The 24362-nt window shown below is 40.3% G+C and overlaps 2 protein-coding genes and 1 non-coding gene across 10 annotated transcripts in view; 1 reads left to right on the forward strand and 2 right to left on the reverse strand.

Moving 5' to 3' along the window:
• DIS3L (DIS3 like exosome 3'-5' exoribonuclease) overlaps positions 1 to 10215 on the forward strand; it is a 36499-nt gene extending 26284 nt beyond the window's left edge. For 4 of the 5 annotated variants that reach the window (XM_073304389.2, XM_073304391.2, XM_073304390.2 and 1 more), the window contains 2 exons: positions 355 to 529; positions 612 to 10215. In XM_073304389.2, coding sequence (XP_073160490.1) covers positions 355 to 529; positions 612 to 917 — 481 coding nt within the window. In that variant the 3' untranslated portion in view covers positions 918 to 10215. Of the gene's footprint in view, positions 1 to 354; positions 530 to 611 lie in introns of those variants that run through there. The other variant, XM_073304392.1, reaches the window with a different exon arrangement.
• On the reverse strand, positions 2396 to 24241 carry TIPIN (TIMELESS interacting protein). Of its 4 annotated transcripts, none has more exons than XM_073304400.2 (8): positions 24081 to 24241; positions 20181 to 20336; positions 16687 to 16780; positions 15191 to 15266; positions 12463 to 12585; positions 10903 to 10966; positions 6401 to 6604; positions 2396 to 3001 (listed from the first exon to the last, which is right to left on the reverse strand). In XM_073304400.2, exons 2-8 carry the CDS (start codon positions 20311 to 20313, stop codon positions 2856 to 2858), a joined length of 840 nt encoding a protein of 279 aa, XP_073160501.1. In that variant the 5' UTR covers positions 20314 to 20336; positions 24081 to 24241; the 3' UTR covers positions 2396 to 2855. The 4 variants fall into 4 exon arrangements, with proteins under 4 accessions (XP_073160501.1, XP_073160502.1, XP_073160499.1 ...); XM_073304401.2 differs by lacking the exon at positions 24081 to 24241 and adding an exon at positions 23917 to 24074; XM_073304398.2 differs by lacking the exon at positions 24081 to 24241 and adding an exon at positions 23881 to 24074.
• Positions 8713 to 8848, reverse strand: LOC140895218 (small Cajal body-specific RNA 14). The gene has a single exon (XR_012154153.1).
• Positions 24242 to 24362: the final 121 nt, after the last annotated feature.

The raw sequence follows: 24362 nt of genomic DNA on the forward strand, positions 1-24362 counted from the left end.
ATAAGTGTGTAATATCTTTATGGTTTTACTTTTTTGTTCTTCCCCTTCGCAACTGCCTGCTCTTCTTATTTAGATTGTAATTTTTTGACAGAGGGGCTCTCCTCATGACTGTGACACTGAGCACTGTCATTGCTTGATAAATATCTTCCCTCAAACTCAGTGTCAATGTACCTGAAACATTAGGGGCATTATGATCAAGATACAATGCATTCCTATTCATTATTTTTTTACATAGATTTAATCCTTCTTCGGTGTGGGGATGGTTTAAATTCACTAAAATGATTGATAGTTCTTTATAGTACCATAATATTATTTGTCAGATACATTTGTATCTTCACTTTGTGCGTCTCGTAGGTATGGCATTAAAGGTGCTGCTTATCTGAAAAACAAGGAGGGTTTGGTCATCTCCTGTCAGTCTGATGGCAGTTGTGTGTGGAAACCTGGTTCTCTTCAGCGTTTTCAGAACAGAATTACTTCCACTACAGTTGCTGGAGAATCTTTTACATTGAGTCTGTTTGACCATATAACAGTAAGTCTTAATAAATTTGCTAATGGAAGCACTAGAGCACAAATGAAGGGAAAAAATAACATTGTGTACTTTTGTTTCTAAGGTAAAAGTATCTGTGCAGAGTTCACGCTGCCATCCTGACACCATCAAGCTTGAAATAATTAGCAACATACCTTACAAGAATACAGCCACAGAGCTTTACCAGAAGAATTTCCACATAATGAAAACTGACTTAGTAAAAGAAGTAACCAGATCTGCAGAGGAAGCTCTACTTGCCCAAGAAAAAAACAGAGTTGAAGTAATTCAAGAAGAACATCAGGAGTATTGCCAAACAAAGGGAGTTAGCTTGTACCAACTGCTTGAGGAAATTAGGGACTTGGCTCTGCTAGATGTATCAGCTGGTAACTGAGCATGAAATAGTATTTAGCTGTGCTCCACTGAAGCAGGTTTGCACAATTTTAAATCGTTTTTAAAATGGATAGTGTAAGCTGATAAACCATTTTTAATGTTTTCTGCTTTTGCTAATTTGAACTGTACCTTAAGTAAAATTTAACACTGATTTTAGAGTGAAACAGCAGTAGTTGATTTAAGATGTTTTATACATGGTTAACTACTGTATTCTCACTGAAAGACTAAAGATTGTATTGGGGTAAACTACTTAAGATGCCTTTTTAAAAAAACAAATCTGATCTTGATCTAAAAAATAGGTGACTGGACATTGTTTTTTCTAAACTAGATTCTTGTAGGGAACCTATATATATCTGCATAAGCAATACAACACTGACGTAGCCAGACCACCACTAATCTTGCCCCTTTAGTTTTGATCCAATTAATTTAACTTTAAATACCTTTTTAATTCTACAGCTCTATTTACATTAAACCTGAATGAAGCAGTTCTGTTTCACCCTTTATATGCTTGCTACACAAAAGTGCACTTTAAAAAAACCTCAAAGCTGTCTACAATTACAATACAAATTAAATCATGCTTCCAGGCCTTATTCCAAGATTATCAACATAGTTGTGGGTGATTTTCACTGGCCTCTAACTCAGTTACTGTATAAACAAACAAAAATGGTTACTGGTACATGTGGTTTTAACTTGATTACTGGAACCTCTGTGGGTATTTATAACATACTAATGGAAGGGACACTTTAGGGGAGCCTCACTGCCACTATCAAAATTAATATGAAGCTAAATGTAACATTGTTTGATGGCTTTAATAAAGCATGAAAGGATTATCATCTGAAGAAAATTTCTTTGGGGAGGTTTTCAAAGTTAGAAAAGGAAGTTAAACACCCAATTCCTACAGAAAGTCCATTCAACTTTCCTGTATTGGTATACTACCACAATTAAAAAAACCCTTTTCTAAACTTAATTTTCAATGAAGTTTTGCAAGCTTTCTGTGCTTACTCCCTTCTCTAAAAGAAAAATTAAAATAAGGGAATAAATACATAGCACTTGTTGTAGGAGGCAAAAATCCTTTAAAAGGATAACCAGAATTCAGATGATTTGTTGATGAATGGCTAAGTCCACTATCAGATACCCCCCCCCTTGACCACAGAATGCTTTAACAATTGTAAATCTGAAGCTACTTAACTTCCTGTCATGTGATTGTCTCATGACTTAAGCAACACCAAATGAGTGTTTAGAGCAGATTTGATTGACAAATTTGTGTGGGCCCATCATATGAGTGTATGTAGAGAATATTTTTCAAATTTGGTTTCCAAAATTTAATAACTTTCAAGGTGCTGGATAAAATAACTTACTAAAATATAAGCATTTCATAACAAAGTACTGTTACAAAATGCTTCAGAACAGTTAAGACAGGGTGCATGTTGATACTGAGCAAAAAGTTCCTGACACTGAACCATCACTTATGTTCTATTAAAAAAAAACAACCAAAAACCCCACAATTAACGTGATGTAAAAAACTTTATACAAACTCAGGCTTTCAAGACCCAGGTAAGTTAAACTTGAGGAATGTGAATTGTATAAGTAAAAAAAGTCACTTCATAGTATAGATCCAAGAAATTAATGTCAATATTTTCACTGATACCTTTTTTTTGTCTCTGTGGAAAACGCAAGTTTTAAAAAAACAGTTGAAATAGAGAGTAGGTGTGTTAGTTTCCTTTCTTGAATTACGGTATTGGAGAAAACAGTTACTAGAGCTAATATCTGCTTTTTTACACAGAGAAATGGATTAATCTGGTCCAGCTACATTGATGTCATGACTAAGCTTTCCATAGAATGTCCAAGGTTTAAAGGGAAGGGGGGAAGAAGTCAGTGACACTTGAGCATATTAAGATATCTGGGTCTTTCTAAAACGTCATTGTATCCAGAGGAAAGGTTATTTGATTTCTTCTGCACCTTTAAGTTGTATATCTTTGTCTACAGCTTCCATATCAGTAGCTTGAATTTCTACTTCTGTCAGGTCAGCTGGATCCCGAGCCACAATTGTTTTTAATTCTTCATTTGGCTGGGTGGCAGACAGATCTGTTTAAAAAAGTAAAACATTATTGCCTATGATGTCAAAGTACTCCAGTTTCATTTATCATCTGCAATTTAATTGCTCAGGCTCATACCTCTGAGCCGCCACCCTCAAGAATTCAGGACAGTCGCTAATTTGAAATCTCTGACCAGCAAAGATAATTGCACAGGGTTTTGCTGGGAGATGGATAAAGATGCAGCAATCAACTTACTTTCTGCATTTTAGAAAAAAAGTGCTATCAGTTATCCCTAAAGTAGAAGTCTAGCTGCAACTTCTTGGTTGGGAATAATAGACACAGTCAAAATGAACATTTTGCCAAGGATATCTTTCTGTAATAATCCCAGATAAAACCCTAGCAGGAATACAGAGGATGACTATAGAATTTATGTAAAATAATAAAAGATCAAGAGTGAGTGCACATACTTTATGCAGACCACAAATATTCTGTTACTATCAAGTCAGCCAGATCAAAGCAGTACTGGATGGGGGTTGTTCTAACCCAGCCAAACACTAAGCCTTTACACTGCCAAAATTTTCTTGTTCAATAATCACACCTTCCAGAAATTTATACACATCCTTTAGCAAAGGCTACTCTATGGGTTTGGACTAGAACTAGAGAAGAAATTATTTTCCCTTGCTAATGACATCTGTTGCAAATGATCCAGATCGGGGTCGGCAACCTTTGAGAAGTGGTGTGCAGTCTTCATTTATTCACTCTAATTTAAGGTTTCAGGTGCCAGTAATACATTAATGTTTTTAGAAGGTCTCTTTCTATAAGTCTCTAATAGACAATAGTTTAGTTATATGTAAAGTAAATAAGGTTTTTAAAATGTTTAAGAAGCTTCATTTAAAATTAACTAAAATGCAGAGCCCCCCAGACTGGTGGCCAGGACCCGGGCAGCGTGAGTGCCACTGAAAGTCAGCTCGTATGCCGCCTTTGACACACGTGCCATAGGTTGCCTACTCTGATCCAGATCTTAACCCAAACTGCAAAAGTCATAGAATACAAACAGTTGACTAGCTATTAAGCAAAAAAAAAAAATTGAGATCAAAACTAACTGGCACACACTCCTATGGCAGGGGTTCTCAGCCTTTTCCTTACTGAGACACCCCCTCCCCCCCAACATGCTATAAAAACTCCACATCCCAGCTATGCCCCAACAACATTTTTCCTGTATATAAAAGCCATGGCTGGCTTAGGAGGTATCAAAGAGGGCAACTGCCCAGGGCCCCACACCACAGTGGGCGCCACAAAGCTACATTGCTCAGGCTTTGGCACGTGGTAGTGGGTCTCAGGCCCCAGGCTTCAGTCCCATTCAGCAGGGCTTTGGCTTTCTTCCCTGGGCCCCAGCAAATCTAATGCTAGTCATGCTTGGTGGACCCCCTGAAACCTGCTTGCGGCCCCAGACCTCTGGTTGAGAACCCCTGTCCTAGGGTACCAGTACTTTCAGGTTAGGCATTACGTTTTTCAACTGTCTATACAACAGCTTTTCTAGACCGCTAACTTTGACAAAAAAACAAACAAAAAAACCCCCAAAACTAATTTGCATCCCCCTTTGACAACTTTCCTAACAAAGAAAAAAAAAGAAGTGTCTATATGACATGCTGGGAATGGATCTATATAGACAAATCACCCCAGAGGAATGGAGTCTGATCTACAAAAAAGGACCAGCAACCTCAGTCTGTAGTAGGATAAGAAAATTTATTTGAGATACTATTTCAGTGGTACCCTCACACCCATCAGGTTAATAGATGGATACATTCTGGAGAAATTGTGGTGAAAGATTTTTATGCACAGATGATGGCCATATCTAGCCAGAGTACTGGGATGGAATTTGTAACCAAATATCACAAATAATTGGATATTTATTACCAATGTATCCTTTGGTAATCCTCCTGGGGCTTCCTAGTGGAAATGGTCACACAGCAGGAAATGAAGAATTATCTTATCTACTATTAGTAGGCTATTGCTAGCCTCCCACTTGGGGGGGGGGGGGGGAGGGCAAAATAGTGAACTGTAGAGAAATGTTTTTAAAATGTGGGAGATGGTTGTTTTAGGAAAATTACCAGCAAAACAGACAGAAGACAGATAGATATTTGGTTACCACTCAAAGTACAGTCCTCGGGGGAAAAAGCACACCTGTGCAATTTTTTTGAATATTAACATTTGATAGACATACCTGATTTGTTAAATGTGTAATGAGAGATTTTCACTCCACTAATAAAAATCACTAGAAATGACATGTCATGGGTAGTGAGTGTCAAGATACTCACTCTAACATGGTAACACCATGTTCTAGATCACTGGATCTCTATGTATTACTGTGTAATGTTTCTCTCAGCAAAAGCTCACTGTTGTAATGGTTGATATATAGTCTCCAATAATTACATAGCTAGAATCTGTAAACCTGTTAAAACTTCCTAAAGAAAAGAAGAAAACCTAGCTCTATAGAGGGTTTTTGAGCCTGCCACTTTCTAATAGGAAGTAAGAGGCAAGACTAGTGGATCAGTCTCTAATGTGTATCCATTACATCATAATTTAACCCCTCTTATATCACCACATTAGCCCATATACACATTATCTTTAGAACCATGAAGACTAGAAACTCCCCCCTCCAATATGAAAGCTTAATTGACAGGTAACTTTCTCTGGGGAGGGGTTTATCTGTGTGGTTTTCTGAATGGTTAATCTTAACTGCAATACAGTGAAAGCTCCCACTTTGCACAGGTAAAGGTTAAATCCTGAAAAATAGAGCATTTCAGAAAACACCATTCAGTTAGGTGTCTACTGCTCCATACAAGCACAACCCCCTAGAACAGGGATGGCCAACCTGAGACTGAGAAGGAGCCAGACTTTACCAATGTGCATTGCCAAAGAGCCACAGTAACACACCAGCAGCCCTCCTCCCCCATCAGCTCCCAGTGTTTCCCACCCGCCAGCAGCACCACCGACCAGCACCTAATCCTCCACCCCTGTGCCTCCCGCTGGCCGCGATCAGCTGTTTTGTGGTGTGCAGGGGGTGGGGAAAGAGGAAGAAGAGCAAGGGCGCAGCAGACTCAGGGCAAGGGGTGGGGGCCTTGGGGGAAGGAGTGGAGTGGCGCTGGGGCAGAGCCAGAGGTTGAGCAGTGAGCACCCTGTAGCACATTGGAAAGTTGGCACCTGTAGTTCCAGCCCCGGAGTTGGCGCCTATGCAAGGAGCCGCATATTAAACCACTGAAGAGCTGCATGTGGCTCTGGAGCCCCAGGTTGGCCACCCCTGCCCTAGAAAATCAGCAGCTTTTTAAAATATATTTTTAAAGCATGTCCTGTGCTCTTCTTTGGTTTGATGGTGTGGGCTTTGAGATTTCTAAGCTATGAACATTACTTATCAGCATTTAAACTGCAAAATTGTGTTACTATTTACCATTTTCTTGTGACTGACTGTTAAATTGCAACTTTGCCTGTCTTCTTTCCAAGGCTAGTTGCCGGTTTCTCTCAATTCTTCGCTGTTGCTCCTCTGTCAGGGCAGTACTTGAGTGAGAATCAAATTTTTCCTTCACATGTTCAGAAAAGGGGTCTAATTCTTCTTCAGGAGACATTTTGAGCCCATTATTTCCCCCTCCACTACCTGTATATAAAAAGGCATGAGTAAAAACCATCAGCACTTTTGAAGCCAAAGCTTTACTATTAGTGAAACCAAAAGTTTCAATGTAGGTCTAAGATTGTAAAACCACGTTAGAAAATAAATTTTAAAATTGTAAAGACTACATTGGTAGCTAGAGATAATTCACTGGTTTAAAATGAGGCTAGATAGTGGGTCTCTGATTTCTATAAAATCTGTGTTCTTTCCCCCTGGAATACTAACAGTGTTGACCAGCACCAAATAGTCCACATTAAAAAAAAAAAAAAAAATTAAAAGTTCTGAATGCACAGGGGTGTTTCTGGGTTGCTGGTTTTTCTGTTTTGTGTTTTTGGCTGCACCAGGGTCCATACATTGGGCTTGAAGGTTTGAGGTGAATAAGAGGTAGGACAAAGGGCTTGTCTTCACATACAGTCTTGCAGTGCTGCAGCTCTGCCGCTGTAGCCCTTTAGTGAACATGCTACTATGCCAACAGGAGAACTTCTCCTCTTGGCATAGTTAATCTACCTCCCCGAGTGTGGATTTTTATACCGATATAAGTCTGGCCAAATCAATGACACATTAAATCCTTGTTAAAAGGTTCAGATTCTCCACTGTGCCACATTTCCTCCTGGTGAAGAAAAATGGAGGGTTAGAGCTGACTGATTCTCTGATGCTGGGAATCAACAAGACATGTTCAAATACATTTGTTAATTTAGCTGTCTATCAAATGCAAAACCAGTCACTCTTTGGAACTCCTCATTATGTTGCTACAAATAGGGAATACTTATCAGCATGACTGCCATATTTTACAAGATGCAAAATGGAGGTAGAGAAATCGAGTGACTTGCGCAAGTGTACAGAGTATTAGAAATCAGGAGTTCCTGGTTTTAACTCCATTATAGACACATCCCTCTCCCAGCAGAGTAGAGGATTAGGGTGTCCTTTCACTTGAAAGGAATGCATCTCAGAAGTGCCCCAAGGCAATGAGATGGCAGAAAATGTTTTTGAATAGAATTTTCAAGCTGACTTCCGCCAAGCAACTGCTCAAATTTTTCAACTACTTCTGAAAATTCTCTATGAAACATCTCTCTTTGAAATCTGAGGACTGGTCTACACTAGGAAATTAGGTCAGTATATTTATGTCGCTCAGGGGTGTGAAAAATCCAGACCCCTGAGCAACGCAGTTAAACTGACCTAATACGCAATGTAGATAGCGTTAGGTCGACGGGAGAATTCTCCGAATACCACCGCTCAGGGAGGTGGATTACCAATGCCGTGGGGAGAACCCCTCCTGTTGGTATAGGTAGTAGTGCAGCTGTGCTGCTGCAGTGTTTTAAATGCAGACAAACCCTGAGGCATCTATCACGGCGGTATAACTGCTAGTGCCATCAGTCTTAATCTCTCTCTTTTTTTAAAAAAAAGACAGCAGAATCTTGATTTTATGAATGCCAATCTTACGAACAACCTGTAATAAAAACTATTTTTCCCTGACTGGGAGGGTGGGAGGGAAATAAGTCACATAAATGTGTTGTTGAACAACAAGTGAACATCCTGAGGTCCCTTCCAACCCTGATATTCTATGATTCTATTAGTCTGCAGAAGAGAAGAATGAGGGGGGATTTGATAGCTGCTTTCAACTACCTGAGAGGTGGTTCCAGAGAGGATGGTTCTAGACTATTCTCAGTGGTAGAAGAGGACAGGACAAGGAGTAATGGTCTCAAGTTGCAGTGGGGGAGGTTTAGGTTGGATATTAGGAAAAACTTTTTCACTAGGAGGGTGGTGAAACACTGGAATGCGTTACCTAGGGAGGTGGTAGAATCTCCTTCCTTAGAAGTTTTTAAGGTCAGGCTTGACAAAGCCCTGGCTGGGATGATTTAATTGGGGATTGGACTAGATGGCCTCCTGAGGTCCCTTCCAACCCTGATATTCTATGATTCTATCCCTGCACATTCTGACACCTTGAGTGCATTGACAACTGCCTGGCATTGGTTTGAAGGACAAGAAGAAACTGATGCAGTGCAGCAGACCTACTGTAATTTTGAGTTGTTCAATTTTATTAACTCCTCAATCAGTTTGTAAAATTGGTGTTCTACTATAACATGATTTTAAAAACTAGTGTATGGAGCCATCGCACAGAAAGTCTGATAACTAGACAGACTCTGTCGGCAGGAACCATGTGTTTTAATGTACGTGGCTGTTTAGGGTTGCATTAGATTACTAACAAATACAACCAACAGCAAATACAGCCACATTTATGTAGTTGCACTAATGTCTCACACTGGGTTTGAACTCATGTCTCCTGCATAACATATTTGATCACAAAGCTAGTTAGCTTTTTCTCAGAACTGTTTTTCGTGGCACAGAGTCACCCGAAAATATGGAGTGTCATTCACACATTGTCGTATTATCTTTTTTTTTCAGAAACACTGCAGTGAAAGCATGAGTATTACAAAACACTGTCTGTACATTAACATCTGCGTTCTCTAAAGGTTTTCTGCATTTAATGACAAAATGGTCTATGGACATACATTTTTGTGTCTATGCTATTCTGTAAGATACCTCATATTTACATATGATCAATTAAAATTGATAAAATAAGCCTCACTATTTTTTCTAGTATTAACTCTTGTGCTTACAGTTTATATTTCTTGACTTTACATGCCAACATTGTTCCATTGTCACACAGAGGAGAACCTACACAATATTAATAGATCCTTCCCAAAATGAAGTAGATAAACTGGGCTATGATAAGGATTGGCCCCAGTCACAGTATCTCCCTCTTCAGGCTGACTCACTGTGGGACAATAAGGAGGCCAGAAGACAAAAAAACACTCAACATGAAAAGGAACAAGGAAGTATAAAAAGAATTGACTGAGATGACTGCAACCCCCTATGGGCACAATTTATTTATTGTGTAGCTCCAAGACATCATCTAGACTGGAGATTTGGCCAGATTACAGTCATTGCTATAGAGGCAACAGCATCAGATCACTAATCTAATCAGATCCCCATGGTAACTAATACCTCATCTAGATAATTTAGAACTACTGTTCATAGCACAGCCTAAACAGATTTTATCCACAATGAAACAAGCAGACAAGGAAGGTGGTAATATGTTTCACTAGTTCTGCCACAGAATGATCATAGAGAAAAAGGGAAAGATTTCTTACTGCTTGCTCACCATAAGCAATGAGGACCCAAGGGAGAACTATGGTCTGTTACTTCTCTCTAGTATTACAATTTCTTTCACAACATTAACTGAATCCAACTCACTTTTCATGCAAGGAAAAAAATTTTCCACAGACTAGTAATAAGACTGCTTTCTGGTTCATCTGAAACACTATTTGATTATATAAAGAACTGTTGCATTAGCCACTTCAAAATTCCCTATTGCCATTAAAAAAAAAAAAGTATGATTTTGAGATAGTGGAAAGAATTAAAAGGAGTAGTACGTACACAGAGAGCTAAATACAGTAGTGGCAGCAGACACCAATAAGTATTTTTAACAAGAAAAGAATCGTCATATAGACTGACTACTCTGTTAAAATGGGAAACTTATACATACATAAATCACTTGATGTACTTAACGAACCTTTCAGAGTAACAGCTGTGTTAGTCTGTATTCGCAAAAAGAAAAGGAGTACTTGTGGCACCTTAGAGACTAACCAACCTACTTGAGCACAAGCTTTCGTGAGCCACAGCTCACCTCATCGGGTGAGCTCACGAAAGCTTGTGCTCAAGTAGGTTGGTTAGTCTCTAAGGTGCCACAAGTACTCCTTTTCTTTTAATGAACCTTCCATTTCCTATCAACCACAGACTAGTAAACTGCAAGAGCACTTCGATTCTGCACCTCTACAGGTGAAGTGGAACCCTAATGTTCATTTTATGTCAAAATAGAAAGCTTCTTGAAGCCTCTAACAAGTCAAACATTGTTGATGTCCTGCTTTTGGGTTAATGTATTATCCACTACCTATTTCCCTGCTGAGAATGGATAATAAGATGTTGAGAAACTTCTCCTTTACTGAAAGCTACTCATCTCTAGAGATATATATAGCCTGATCAGGCTGTAGAGGATAGACTTAAATGTGATCAAAAAAAATTTAGCATAATTCTATAAGTCTTCTACAGAGACATGTTATTAAAAGCGAGGACCAGATAATCCTAGGAGTTTCCCCCTCCCCCCATACAAGGATGCAGATGTATTGTTTTTCCATTGTACCTTATTTTTTCATTGACTGTGAAAGTTGAGAACAAGTTAATGTTTAAATAAACTACTGGAACAAGCTGCAGAAAAGCATACATGCCTTCATTACTTGTAAAATCTTCATGCAAAATTGGAAGATCAAGTCTAATTCGCTTTAAGCAGGTCTGAAATGAGAACAGATGCTGTTTATTATAGATCAATGTTTTCACCAAAACATCTTTGCACTATTTCTCAGTAAAACAAGAGAGAGTTACATAAAGCTTAATGTAAAACCTGAAACTTAATTGGTAAATTTATATACAACTGAGGATACAGGGTGTAATCACAGGGCTTCCTGCCACCACACCAGGCGCGCACACCTTTACTAACATTTCAATCACTGATGTCCTGCATAGTCCAGAAGGAAGAAAACCACATTGGGGTCTCTAAGGAAAAGAAAATCAGCTAAATGGTATGCTGCCTTCCATCTACTCACCGTTCTCGCACTTACATCAGAATGGAAGAGAAGCTGAACTTGGCAGTAAGCCTCCCTCTCCCTCCAAAAAATTTTAGTATAAATTTATGTGGGTTAATACCATATTAATTCCTACAGCACTTGATCTTCCACTGCCTTTCCCCAAACCCAGGATTCTGCAGAGTGCAACAATGGACTGGCAGTAAATAGCAGCATAATTACTGGTCCTGCCATACTGATGCAGCTTGAAGCAAGTACTGCGGGGCCTCTGGATTCCATTTCTTTTTTTGGCTCACCCTTAACCAATTCCACTATGCTATACCCGTGTCAAAACTTGTGAGATTTTGAATTACTTTGTTTCCCCTCCATATGCTCTTGTATTAGAAGAGATGGTTACGAGCCTGTGTATGTATTAGACCAGGTCAGATAAAATTTAACATCTGTGAGTCAATCAGTTTTAGCAATATAACCTGAATGTCTCCAACAGCCAGGCTAAGAGGAATTGGAGCACATTTTACTTTTAACCAATACAGAGGAAAATAGACAGATTGTGAACAATTGCCTCTTTTGCTAGGCTTTTGGCGACTAAAAGCTTTCCTACTCAGGCCTCCATTCACAGTTATCTACTGGTCTGCTATTTTTGCCTGTGAGGTATCATCTCTTTCTAGGTGATGGTAAAGTGTTTAACCTGCTGCTAACCTGCTTTCACCCTCTTTTCCCCTCTCAGGAAGATCTGTGCCTTTCTTCACAGTTCCTTACAATTCCTCTTTTTCCCTGCTTCTCTGTTTGGGCTGAAACTCTGTGCTGTTAGAAGTTTGTTTTTCGGGTTCCCCATCTTTCCTTAAGCAGTGCAGGAAACAGCACACCTACTAAACATTCTGCTGCAGATGTAAATGTAAAAATAAATTCCAGCACTCCAAAATAACTTACTTTGGTAATAAAGGATGCACCTACAAGTTACAGCATGTTCTCTGAAATACTGTTTTGAATGAAAGGTAATGTATAATGAACTCTTAAACAATTTATTCAACACTGATTGAGATTGTTAATTCAATTAAATAAAGATGTGCATTTAATTTAATTAATTATTTAGGAGAGCATTATAACTTGTCTTCCTTTTTTGCACAGTATTATTCTCCCAAACTCTGTCTCTTGTACAATATGGTATTTGTAACAAAATAAAAAAAGGACATGACAAGCACTCACTTGAACTTCCTTTTTATTTCCCAAAGACTCTACTCTCTCCATGAAATCATCAAACTGCAGTTTAGGGAACAGCCTATGAGCCCAGTGTTCCATGTGTCGTAAAAGTGTCTTCAAGTCCTCTGTCTGGAACATAAATAAATGACATGCCATTCCAACAGTTGGATAAGTCTGCAGATTATAGCGTGAGAAACATTTTCAAAGACACTGGTAGCTCTTGTTTTTTGCAAGGCTGAAAGTCTCCTGGAAACTGAACAGGTAAGTGTATCAGGTGATCTTACATTGTACTAGATAAATTAATGATTGCTATTATGGGCTATTACAAAAGAGTGTAGCCAATCTATAATAAGAATGGTGATCAGCATTCAGATACACACCTGCATAGACTTTAAAAGCACCTTTTCAAAAACCTATAAACTGAAAATTAATTGTTTTTGTAAACAAAAGCTCTTTAACAGAAGAGAAAAAAAACGAACAAGTGCTGAAAGATTCATTGTCACAATTGTGACAATCAGGGTCCAGAGACCCCAAGCAGAGAACAGAAGTTTTAAAACCCCCCAAAAGAGCAGATGAAGCAAATGACTGCGTACTGTATTATTGTACTATGCAAGTGTCTTATGAAAGCTTGCAGTGTTCTGAACTTGAAGATCATGAGATATGTAGACTCTGGTTCTGAATGTGGGTGGAAGGAAGAGGAAAGATGGAAAAGCGTTGTAAAAGCAGGTTTGCAATTGAGGTTTTCTTCCAGAAACTGAGGGGCAGTCATTTGGCAAGTGATGTCAGTGAAACTCTGGATTCTCCCTATGGCTAGGGCATACACTGGGAAACTGTTTAAAGGCAATAGGTATATGGAAGTGTAAAGCCTAAGGTTGCATCTTTTTTATTATACAAGTTACACATTAATGTTTAAAGAACGAGGAGTACTTGTGGCACCTTAGAGACTAACAAATTTATTTGAGCATAAGCTTTCGTGGGCTAAAACCCACTTCACTGCATGCATGCAGTGGGAAATACAGTAGAAAGATTACACACACACACACCATGAAAAAATGGGTGCTGTTATAGTGTATGGCAACACCCATTTTTTCCATGTTCTCTGTATGCATATATATATATACACAGTAGGAAGATATATATATAAAAATGGGTGTTGCCATACACACTATAACAGCACCCATTTTTTCAGTGTGTGTGTGTGTGTGTGTGTGTGTGTGTGTGTGTGTGTGTGTGTGATCTTCCTACTGTATTTTCCACTGCATGCATCCAATGAAGCGGGTTTTAGCCCACGAAAGTTTATGCTCAAATTTGTTAGTCTCTAAGGTGCCACAAGTACTCCTCATTCTTTTTGTTGATACAGACTAACACGGCTACCACTCTGAAACAGTACTGTTTACTCTCCCTTCCTATTTCATCTTTGAATCTGTGGCTTTTCTATTCAATAAACCTTTAGTTTATTTTTACTCCAAGTAAACAGCAGACACTGTGTTCCCCCAAAGTCAACTGATAACTGAGCGGCAAGATTCATGCCTTTAGGGGTGATGAACCAAAGGGGAACAATCAGAGGTATGGTAGTTAAGAACTCAGGGAGGATGGATTTGGGGAGACGTGGGGATAAAGGGTTATTGGTGTCACCCTGCAAGAAGTAACTAGGCTGGTGGAAACCAGGGTGAGACTTTGTGGGCAGGTGGCTCGTGTCAGGGACCTGAGCCATAGTAGCACAGCATTAAGGGACCCCAAGGTTATACGGCAGGTGATAACAGAACCCCTAACTGGGTGATCCCTAAAACATCACAAAAATAGTCTAACATTAACAGAATTACAAGAATTAAATATAGATATATTTTTAAAACCATCCCATTCTTGCAAACATTTCAGATCAGATCCTTAGTTTTGCCGAAGTCCTTTTCATGCTACCGCTGCTGTGATTCAAAGGGAATTTAAAATGACCTCAGATAGGTTTACACCAAATGCTTTTCCCACCACTTCAAGTGGAGAATCATGTGCAAGGGTGAGACCAGAGCACACAGGACTTCAGCTGATCCTCTAACAATGGAACATTCCAACTCAGTGTCATTTAGAATGGCCCCAAAAATGCTTAAGTACATGCAATGTTGTAACTGAGATTTTACAAAGTCAAGGAATTTGGTGGTTCCCATAGCAATCATAGCAGTCCACATATATTGTATGTTCTATTCTAGTCATGTTAATTTATTCTTTAAGGTTAAAAATTAAATTACAGCTGTTGTGGGAACAATAACTTTGAATTTCCTAGTACTTTTCTAACTTTTATATGTGTAAAACTTAATTAAACCACGTTATTAAGTCAAACTATTCAAAGACACTAACAATATCTGTTGAAAACAGAATAATCAGTCTTATTACCCTCCCAAAGTTTAAAAACAATCGTTCTGTGGGCACATCAAAAGTTCCAGCAGAATGGTTCTAGTTTGGAAAGTTAACTAGAAATGGTTTAAGGTCAGGATGCATTTTTCCGATCATATTTCTTCAGTTGGTGTAGGTTAATATGACTGAAAAATCCCCAACAAGATGCATTTGAAATAGCATTAGCTGGCCCTATTTTAGTTTAGGATGAAATTTTAATACATTTTTAGAAGGTAATGTTTGATTTAGTTCTGGAGCTGTACTTCACTCCTCCCAATTACAAAAAGTAAACCTTTCAACCAAACTATATTCCTAAGAAACAGGATAAAAATTGTTCAATATTTCTTACCTCATGTCCTTTACCCTTAAATTTTGCATTATCAAATACATGTCGCAAGGCTGGAAGTCCTCTCTCTGAAATTAACCTGTGAATATGAAAAATGTCCTGAGTTAATATGGTTTTCAATTTTTTTTTAAGTTATTCAACTAGAAATTCTAAAGCTTACTATTTGTGATTTTTTATTAGGGCTGTCGATTAATCACAGTTAACTCACGCAATTAACTCAAAAAAATTAATCGCACTGTTAAACAATAGAATACCAATTGAAATTTATTAAATATTTTGGATGTTTTTCTACATTTTCAAATATATTTATTTCAATTACAACACAGAATACAGAGTGTACAGTACTCACTTCATATTTTTATTACAAATATTTGCACTGTAAAAATGATAAAAGAAATAATATGTTTCAGTTCACTTCATACAAGTACTGTAGTGCAATCTCTATCATGAAAGTGCAACTTATAAATGTTGATTTTTTGTTACATAACTGCACTCAAAAAACAAAACAATGTAAAACTTCAGAGCCTACAAGTCCACTCAGTCCTACTTCTTGTTCAGCCAATTGCTAAGACAAACAAGTTTGTTTTCATTTATGGGAGATAATGCATGGCACTTTTGTAGCCGGCATTGCAAGGTATTTACATGAGATATGCTGAACATTTGTATTCCTCAATCAGGATCAGGGCCACATTGTACAGTGTCTAATACAAACGTAATAAAAAACGGTCCCAGCCCTAACAATTTACAGTCTATGTGGAACAGAGAGGATGACCAGTGCTAGTATACAGATAACCAAAAGGTTAATATTGAATGCTTCCAAGACACTCAAGTATGATATCCTAGAATAACATTTAGTATACCTAAATGACACATCTTCACAACATAGGGATTCAGCCCTGTTTACTTTCCCATTTAAAAAGAAACAGAAGGATGCAGAAGGAAATTATTTTCTACTCCTTAACAATGCTAACTACAACAAATATAATCTCGAGAGCAAGAATTTGTATAATATCTATAAAAATCAGATTTTACGGCACTTCACAAGACTGGATAACACCTGGGAAAGATCAACAATCTGAAGTCTTATTTTGAAGGATTTCCCAATTAAAAAAAAAAAAGTCAGAAGAAATATTCTTGAGACAGGCTGAAATCTGAAGTAATCTGAAGGACAGATAAAAGATATTATACAGAAAAAATGCACTCTCATATATGACACTTTACCAGTAAAACAGTTTTCGTGTCCCAAAGCGCTTACAATAAAAGTATGATGTAGGATAACAGCACTATAAAGGTAAGTGAAGAACAAAAGGATCAGGTACATTTGGCAACAATAAGCTAAATATATTCATCTCTTAATCTAAAACCTGGTAATGACCAAGTGGTTAATGTGGAAACATATAAACACCCTAAATCATTTCTGCCAGGCAGTCACACAAAGATTACTATTTTTTGAACACTGAAATCATCACCAGTACATAGGAACACTGTGCAATAAATACCTTTGAGCATCTAATTTAGGTATTGGCCTTTTAACTGCCTTCTGTATAGACACAGTAGAATCCTTCGTTTGGGATGGTTTATTTCCATCTTGCTCTGACAAATAGAACACAACATACTATAAATCTATAATGCAAGTGATACAAACTATCATTACTCAAATTAATGTTTTGCATGTTTATGTTCTACTAATATCTCACTGGCTCTACCAGTTGCCAGTTTTCCTCTGAATGTTTACAGAGCACATTCTGTACATGTCACTGTGAATAACTGATGCCTATATGTTCTCTCCTTTCCCCCCAAATGAACTTTATTAAAAAAGTGTTTAAAAAGAAAAAGGAATATTCCTGGTATCTTAAAAGAATGATCTTTTCTGGCAAATAATAAAACTATTTCCCATCTTAATGAAAAACTCTACTTTTAAAATGTGTTATTTTTATATTTTGTTATATTAATAATTTATGTTATGTTATATTTTGTTAATTAGTGTAAACAACAATACACTGTGTGTGCTTTAACACCAAAAATCAAGGCTATAAATTATAACTATGGTGTCAGGAGTCCTTAAGGATTTTTTTTGGGGGGAGGGGAGAGAGAAAGGGTGAGGAGGGGAAGAGAGGAGGAGTTAGCTGCAATAACAAAATAAAAGGTAACTAGACTAAGGCCTGATTGTGCAAAGATTTACACACGTTCTTAACTTTACACAATGCATAATCCTTTTGCCTTTAACAGTGCATAAAGTTAAGCATGTGTTAAGAGTAAGGCTTAAGTTAAGTGCTCTCAGAGTAAAGCTATGTGAAACTGGTATCTATTTAGGGAGGCAAAACTTTCTCAAGTGCCCTAAGCCAATGGTATTCAAACTTTTTTCATTTGCGGATCCATAACAAATTTCGAATGGAGGTGTGGACCCTTTTGGAAATCTTAGGCATAGTCTGTAGACCCTCACTGCCCTAAACAGATGGTGATTAATTCAAAACTGAATGAAAAAGTAGGGATGCTGACCAGAGCCACCTGAGTAATGGCCATGTCACCTAAACTTTAGAGAGTCATAGTAGAATAACCAACAAAGCAGTACTTTAACAGTATTCTTGTTTTGGAGTCAACATGAGATTTCTCAGAGGATTACAAAAACAAGCCAAATTAATTTATTCGTAATTCTCACCCCCCCACTTTTTTCTTTTTCAAAGTATCCAAAAAAAAAAAAAAAAGAGGCTCACACATAATTAATCCCCTCAGGTGAAAAATAAACTGGGAGATACTCTATCAGCAAATTTTTAAAAATCCTTAGGAGTTTGCTAAATGAGTGTAGTGCATTAGATAGAAGAGAAGAAAAGAACAGGGACATTGCAAAGAGAAGTCTCTCTGTGACAGTCCTGATATAACTACAGGCCTGGTAGCCATTGCCAGTTATGAAAGATAGATTTCTGGGAATCAAAAATAAAACAGCTGAACTCAGTGAAATATGGAAATAATATTACTGGATAACCCTGTAGGATATGACTAAGACCCTGATTGCGTAACGTGTTCTGAAAAGGCAGTTCCATGAACCAAAACTGACTTCAAACAGGACTCTGTGTGGTCACATGGTCCATCCTTACCGTTCTCATCACAAGACTAGGGTCTATGTTAATCAGATTTATTACAGTAATACCTAAGGGCCAACCAAGAATGGTGCCCCATTACTATAGGCACTGTACAATCTGTACATAAATTCTTATATTACATGCTTTATTCTCTGAAGTTCAGAAAATTCAACAGTTGGGAAATTCATTTCCACATATCAACATTAGTGTGCTTATCCAAACCAATCTATTCCTGATCAGTAAGCGTTTCACTTTATTCTAAAAGGGATGTAAATCAAGAATCAAGGAATTCATATGTAAAATCTAATATTTGAGAAATGGAAGTTTAACATTATTCATAGTCAAAGTGTACCATCTTTATATAAAACAACTGTCCAGTCAACTTATTTGGCTATCAGATATTCAAGTCTTCCAAATTTTTAAACTAAGAATAAACGAGCTACCATAGTGAGTCAGACCATGGTCCATCTTGCCCAGTATGGTGTCTTGGACAGTGGCCCATACCAGAGCCTCAGGGGGCAATTATGGAGTGATCCACCATCTTGGCTTCTCATGGTCAGAAGTTTAGGGTTGCCCCAAACATGCGGTTGCATCCCTGACCCTCTGGACTAATGGCCATTGATGGACTTATTCCTCATTAACTTATGCAGTCCTTGTTTTTAACCCAGTTATACTTTTGGGCACACAATATCCCACAGCAATGAGTTCCCCAGGTTATCTGTGTGTTGTGTGAAAAAGTATTTCCTCTTGTTTAATAGGCAGCAGGTTTAATACAATTTCTTAAAAGGTAAACAGAACTTCTCTATTCACTTCTTCAAAATCAAGAATGGAGTGATAGGCCTCCAACATAGTCCCATCCCTAGTCATCTCTATTAATCTGAACAGTCCATAAACATTTTTGTTGCCCTTCTCTGACCTTTTTCTAGTTCCACTGTATCCTTTTTGAGATTGGGCAACTAGAATTGGACAGTATTCAAGGTGCGGGTACACCACAGATTTATAGAGTCGCATTATGATATTTTATTTTCTATCCGTTTCCTAATAGTTTCTAACATATGGTTAGCTTTTTTGACCAATACTGTGCACGGAGCAGAAGTTTTCAGAGAAATATCAATGGTGACGCCGAGATCTCTTTTTTGGGTGCTAACAGCTAATTGGGAATCCACCGTTGTATATGTAAAGTTGGGATTATTTTTTCAGATGTGCTTTACTTTGCACTTATCAACATACAATTTTATCTGCCATTTTATTTGTTGCCCAGTCACCCAGTTTTGTGAGATGCCCCTGTAATGCCTTGCACTCTATTTGGACTTAACTATCCTGATTAATTTTGTATCATCTGCAAGCTTTGCCACTTCCCTGTTCACCCCCTTAAAATTAAAATATATCCTGAAGTACTTAATAATTGGATTTTTCTTAATCCATATAATTACAACCTGTTATGCTTAGCACCCTTATTCTTCAGAATGTTACAACTCCTGTTCCATTAAAAAAAAAAAAAAAGTAGTCACACTTTGCAATGTGTGAAAGTATTTTATTACTGGTAATCTGAAGCAAGTGGTGTTCACTGACTATTTGGTTTCTGTGTTGTAGTATTCATTCCTTTTCATTGATATTACAAGAATATAGATTTTTCAGAATAAAAAAGTATATTGAAACATCTATTTTGTTTTACAGATATTTTGATGGGGAGTGTGCAATACAGAAAATGTTTCGTTCCCCTGCAGGGTTTATCATGCACAATCAGGTCCAATTTTAATTTACAGAAGCAGAACAATTTTTCCAATCAATTTTAGATAACTAGAATTTTATAAACCAATTTAACAGAGTACGACACTAACACCACAGTCAATTTCACAGTATTTCAGTATCTATGCTGCAATAGAGATTCTTTAGTTCTAGAAGATATTCACCTTCATTAGCGAGGGCTCCTTCAACATCATCTCTCCCTGGGGAGGAAGGAGGTGGAAGAGGTGGAAAAGTTTCATCTTCTGTATCATCGTACTCAGGAAGATCAAACAAGTTGTTTGCTAGTGGATCTATCATCTTCAAAAATTAAGCTTTTTCCCCTAAAGAAGAGTGTCAGACATTCAAATAGGTGGGGTGTGGAGAACAGGATGTGAACTACTAAAAAGATACACATACTTTGTCTGACGATACCCGCATTTTATGGAAAATATGTTTGCCAGTTAACATGAGGGATTCAAAACACCAAGTAGTCCAGAAGATTAAAAGGATGGGATACTTACACAGATAATCACAGTGGTAGCCGTGTTAGTCTTCATCTGTAAAAGCGGCAGAGTCCTGTGGCACCTTATAGGCTAACAGATGCATTAGAGCATAAGCTTTCGTGGGTGAATACCCACTTCGTCGGATGCATGTAGTGGAAATTCCCAGAGGCAGGTATAAATATGCAAACAAGAATCAGGCTAGGGATAACGAGGTTAGTTCAATCAGGGAGGATGAGGCCCTCTTCTAGCAGCAGAGGTGTGAACACCAAGGGAGGAGAAACTGCTTGTAGCTGGCTAGCCATTCAGTCTTTGTTTAATCCTGAGCTGATCCTGTCAAATTTGCAAATGAACTGAAGCTCAGCAGTTTCTCTTTGAAGTCTGGTCCTGAAGTGTTTTTTTTGCTACAGGATGGCTACCTTTAAATCTGCTATTGTGTGTCCAGCGAGGTTGAAGTGTTCTCCTACAGGTTTTTGTATATTGCCATTCCTAATATCAGATGTGCGTCCATTTATCCTTTTACGTAGGGACTGTCCAGTTTGGCCGATGTACATAGCAGAGGGGCATTGCTGGCACATAATGGTGTATATTACATTGGTGGACGTGCAGGTGAATGAGCCGGTGATGGTGTGGCTGATCTGGTTAGGTCCTGTGATAGTGTGGCTGGTGTAGATATGTGGGCAGAATTGGCATCGAGGTTTGTTGCCTGGATTGGTTTCTGAGTTAAATTACTATGGTGCGGTGTGTAGTTGCTGGTGAGAATATGCTTGGCAGGTTGTCTGTGGGCGAGGACTGGCCTGCCCCCAAGGCCTGTGAAAGTGAGGGATTGCTGTCCAGGATGGGTTGTAGATCACTGATGATGCGTTGGAAAGGTTTTAGCTAAGGACTATATGTGATGGCCAGTGGAGTTCTGTTGGATTCTTCCTTGGGCTTGTCTTGCAGCAGGAGGCTTCTGGGTACACGTCTGGCTCTGCTGATCTGCTTCCTTACTTCCTCGTGTGGGTATCGTAGTTTTGAGAATGCTTGGTGAAGATCTTGTAGTTGTTGGTCTCTACAGACCATAGTAACTCAGGAACCAATCCATGCAATAAACCTCGATGCCAACTCTGCCCACATATCTACACCAGCGACACGATCACAGGACCTAACCAGATCAGCCACACAATCACCGGTTCATTCACCTGCACGTCCACCAATGTAATATACGCCATCATGGGCCAGCAATGCCCCTCTGCTATGTACATTGGCCAAACTGGACAGTCCCTATGTAAAAGGATAAATGGACACAAATCAGATATCAGGAATGGCAATAATCAAAAACCTGTAGGAGAACAAAAAGAAAAGGAGTACTTGTGGCACCTTAGAGACTAACCAATTTATCTGAGTATAAGCTTTCGTGAGCTACAGGTTGTCTGTGGGCGACACTTCAACCTCGCTGGACACACAACAGCGGATTTAAAGGTAGCCATCCTGCAGTAAAAAACCTTCAGGACCAGACTTCAAAGAGAAACTGCTGAGCTTCAGTTCATTTGCAAATTTGACACTATCAGCTCAGGATTAAACAAAGACTGTGAATGGCTAGCCAACTACAAAAGCAGTTTCTCCTCCCTTGGTGTTCACACCTCGACTGCCAGAAGAGGGCCTCATCCTCCCTGATTGAGCGAACCTCATTATCCCTAGCCTGATTCTTGCTTGCATATTTATACCTGCCTCTGGGAATTTCCACTACATGCATCCGACGAAGTGGGTATTCACCCACGAAAGCTTATGCTCCAATACATCTGCTAGCCTATAAGGTGCCACAGGACTCTGCCGCTTGCACAGATAAATTGACTGGACAGTTTCATTATGGGACATAAACAGGAGGGCTGGTCAAAAATTGTCCATCAAAACAGTCTTACAAAAATATTTGGTCATATTTTATGAGACATGTCTGCTTTCCATGGAAAACGTGTCAAAAAATGAAAACATTCTAGGGTATTTTTTATGAAAATAAAAATAATCAACATCTCCTGGAAAAAAAATAATCCAACCAGCTCTAACATAAATCTTTGTGCTTCAAAGCATAGTTTAACCCCAAATTAATGGGGCTAGAAATAAAACCTTCCCATGTCACCAAGCTATTCCATAATGACCGATTATGAGAGGGGTGGGTAACCTACAGCATGCGGGCTGGAAGCCCCAAACCTTGGCATCCCCCCAGCACAGCTGGAGCCGGGAGCACTCGCTCACCCCATTGCACGGGAAGCTGGTGTTGCCAGGCCGTTAAAACTCTGGTTGGCTCCACACAGCTCCCAGAAGTGGCCGGCATGTCCCTGCAGCCCCCTAGGAGCAGGAGTGACCAGGGAAGCTCCACACGTGCTGCCCACCACCAGTGCCAGCTCCACAGTTCCCACTGGCTGGGAACAGCAGAAAATGTTAGCTGTGGGGGTGGCACCTGTGGGCGTGGGCAGCATGCACCGTGCAGACCCTCCTGGCTGCGCCTCCGCCTAGGGGCCGGACATGTTGGCTGCTTCTGGGAGCAGTGCAGAGGTCAGGCAGGCAGGGAACCTGTCTTAGCCCTGCTGCTAACAAGGAGCCGCTGGAGGTAAGCACCACCTGGTCGGCGCCTGCACCCTGAACCCCCTGTCCCAGGTCAGAACCCCACCCCCACCCTAACTCCCTCCCAGAGCCCACATCCCAAACCTCCTCCCAACCCCCTACCCCAGCTGTGAGCCCGCTCCCGCATGCCAAACCTTGGCCGCAGCCCAGAGCCCCCTCCTGCACCTCAAACTCCTAGGCCACAGCCCCCTCCACTCCCGAGCTCACACCCCAACCACCGTCCCAGCCTAGAGCCCCCTTCCACACCCTGAACCCCTCATTTCTGCCCCCACCCCAGAGTTTAGGGGACACCCCCAGCCTCTACGCCCTCCCCCCCCAGGCTGTGTGTGTGGCCTGCCACTGATTTTTTCTGTGGGTCAGTGGTCCCGGATACAAAAAAGGTTCCCCAGCCCTGCATTGCGAGGATTTTAGTGCTTTCCCCTGAAGCAGCTGGTCCACTGCTAGAGACAGGTTCGACAGGCCGTCAGCTTGACCCACTCGGGCAGTTCCTAAGGTCCACAAAACTAGAGAGAGAAATAGTTGGCCTCCGATCTCCTGCAGTTACAGGAGTCCGATGGGTACCCGCAGCAGGAGGCGGAGCCAGCTCCAGGCACCGGTGGCTGTTGGACTGCCCGTGTGCCCCCTACACTGCTCCGCCGGGGGTCGGCGGGCTCCGGGCTGGGCCACAGCTCCGCCGGCTGCGTGAGGCCAGCGGGCGACACGGCCCTCCACAGTCGAGGTCCCGCTCCCCTCTGGCCCCCAACCAAGGCCTGGCCCGGAGCTCGCCTGGGTGCAAAGTACTCACGAGCCGGCCGGCTCCCGGACCGGTCAGGCCACTCACAGAGGCCGGGGGCAGATGGGTGCTTGCCCCACCCACTGGGGAAGACAGAGTCTGAGAGGACCGAGCCGCCATGGGAAGGAGGCTCCCCGAGGCAGCCCCTCTTTCATTCCGTCCGTCAGGGGAGCCGGCTGGGCAGTGGGGAGCGAGGGAACGGCGCTCTGTACCTCAGGGCCGGCCCCGGCCTCGCGCCAGCCCCTCCCCCACGTCCCGGCGGCTGGAAGGCAAATCCAGCGCGCCCGCCTCTGGGATCGACCGGGCATCCGCGCAGCCAGAGGAGGAGGAACGAGGAAAGACCGCGAGAACACGGCCGTGTTCGCGCCCTCTCCCCGTCCCGTCAAAGCTTGGCTCTCCTCCCACCCTCAATGATGAAATCTCGCGAGTGTTCAAAAAAAACCACCGCGCGCGACGCATTCTCGCAGATCCTTTGTGCTTCGGCCTCCCTTGGC

The sequence above is a fragment of the Lepidochelys kempii genome, chromosome 10, assembly GCF_965140285.1.
Source record: "Lepidochelys kempii isolate rLepKem1 chromosome 10, rLepKem1.hap1, whole genome shotgun sequence".
NCBI lineage: Eukaryota > Metazoa > Chordata > Testudines > Cheloniidae > Lepidochelys > Lepidochelys kempii.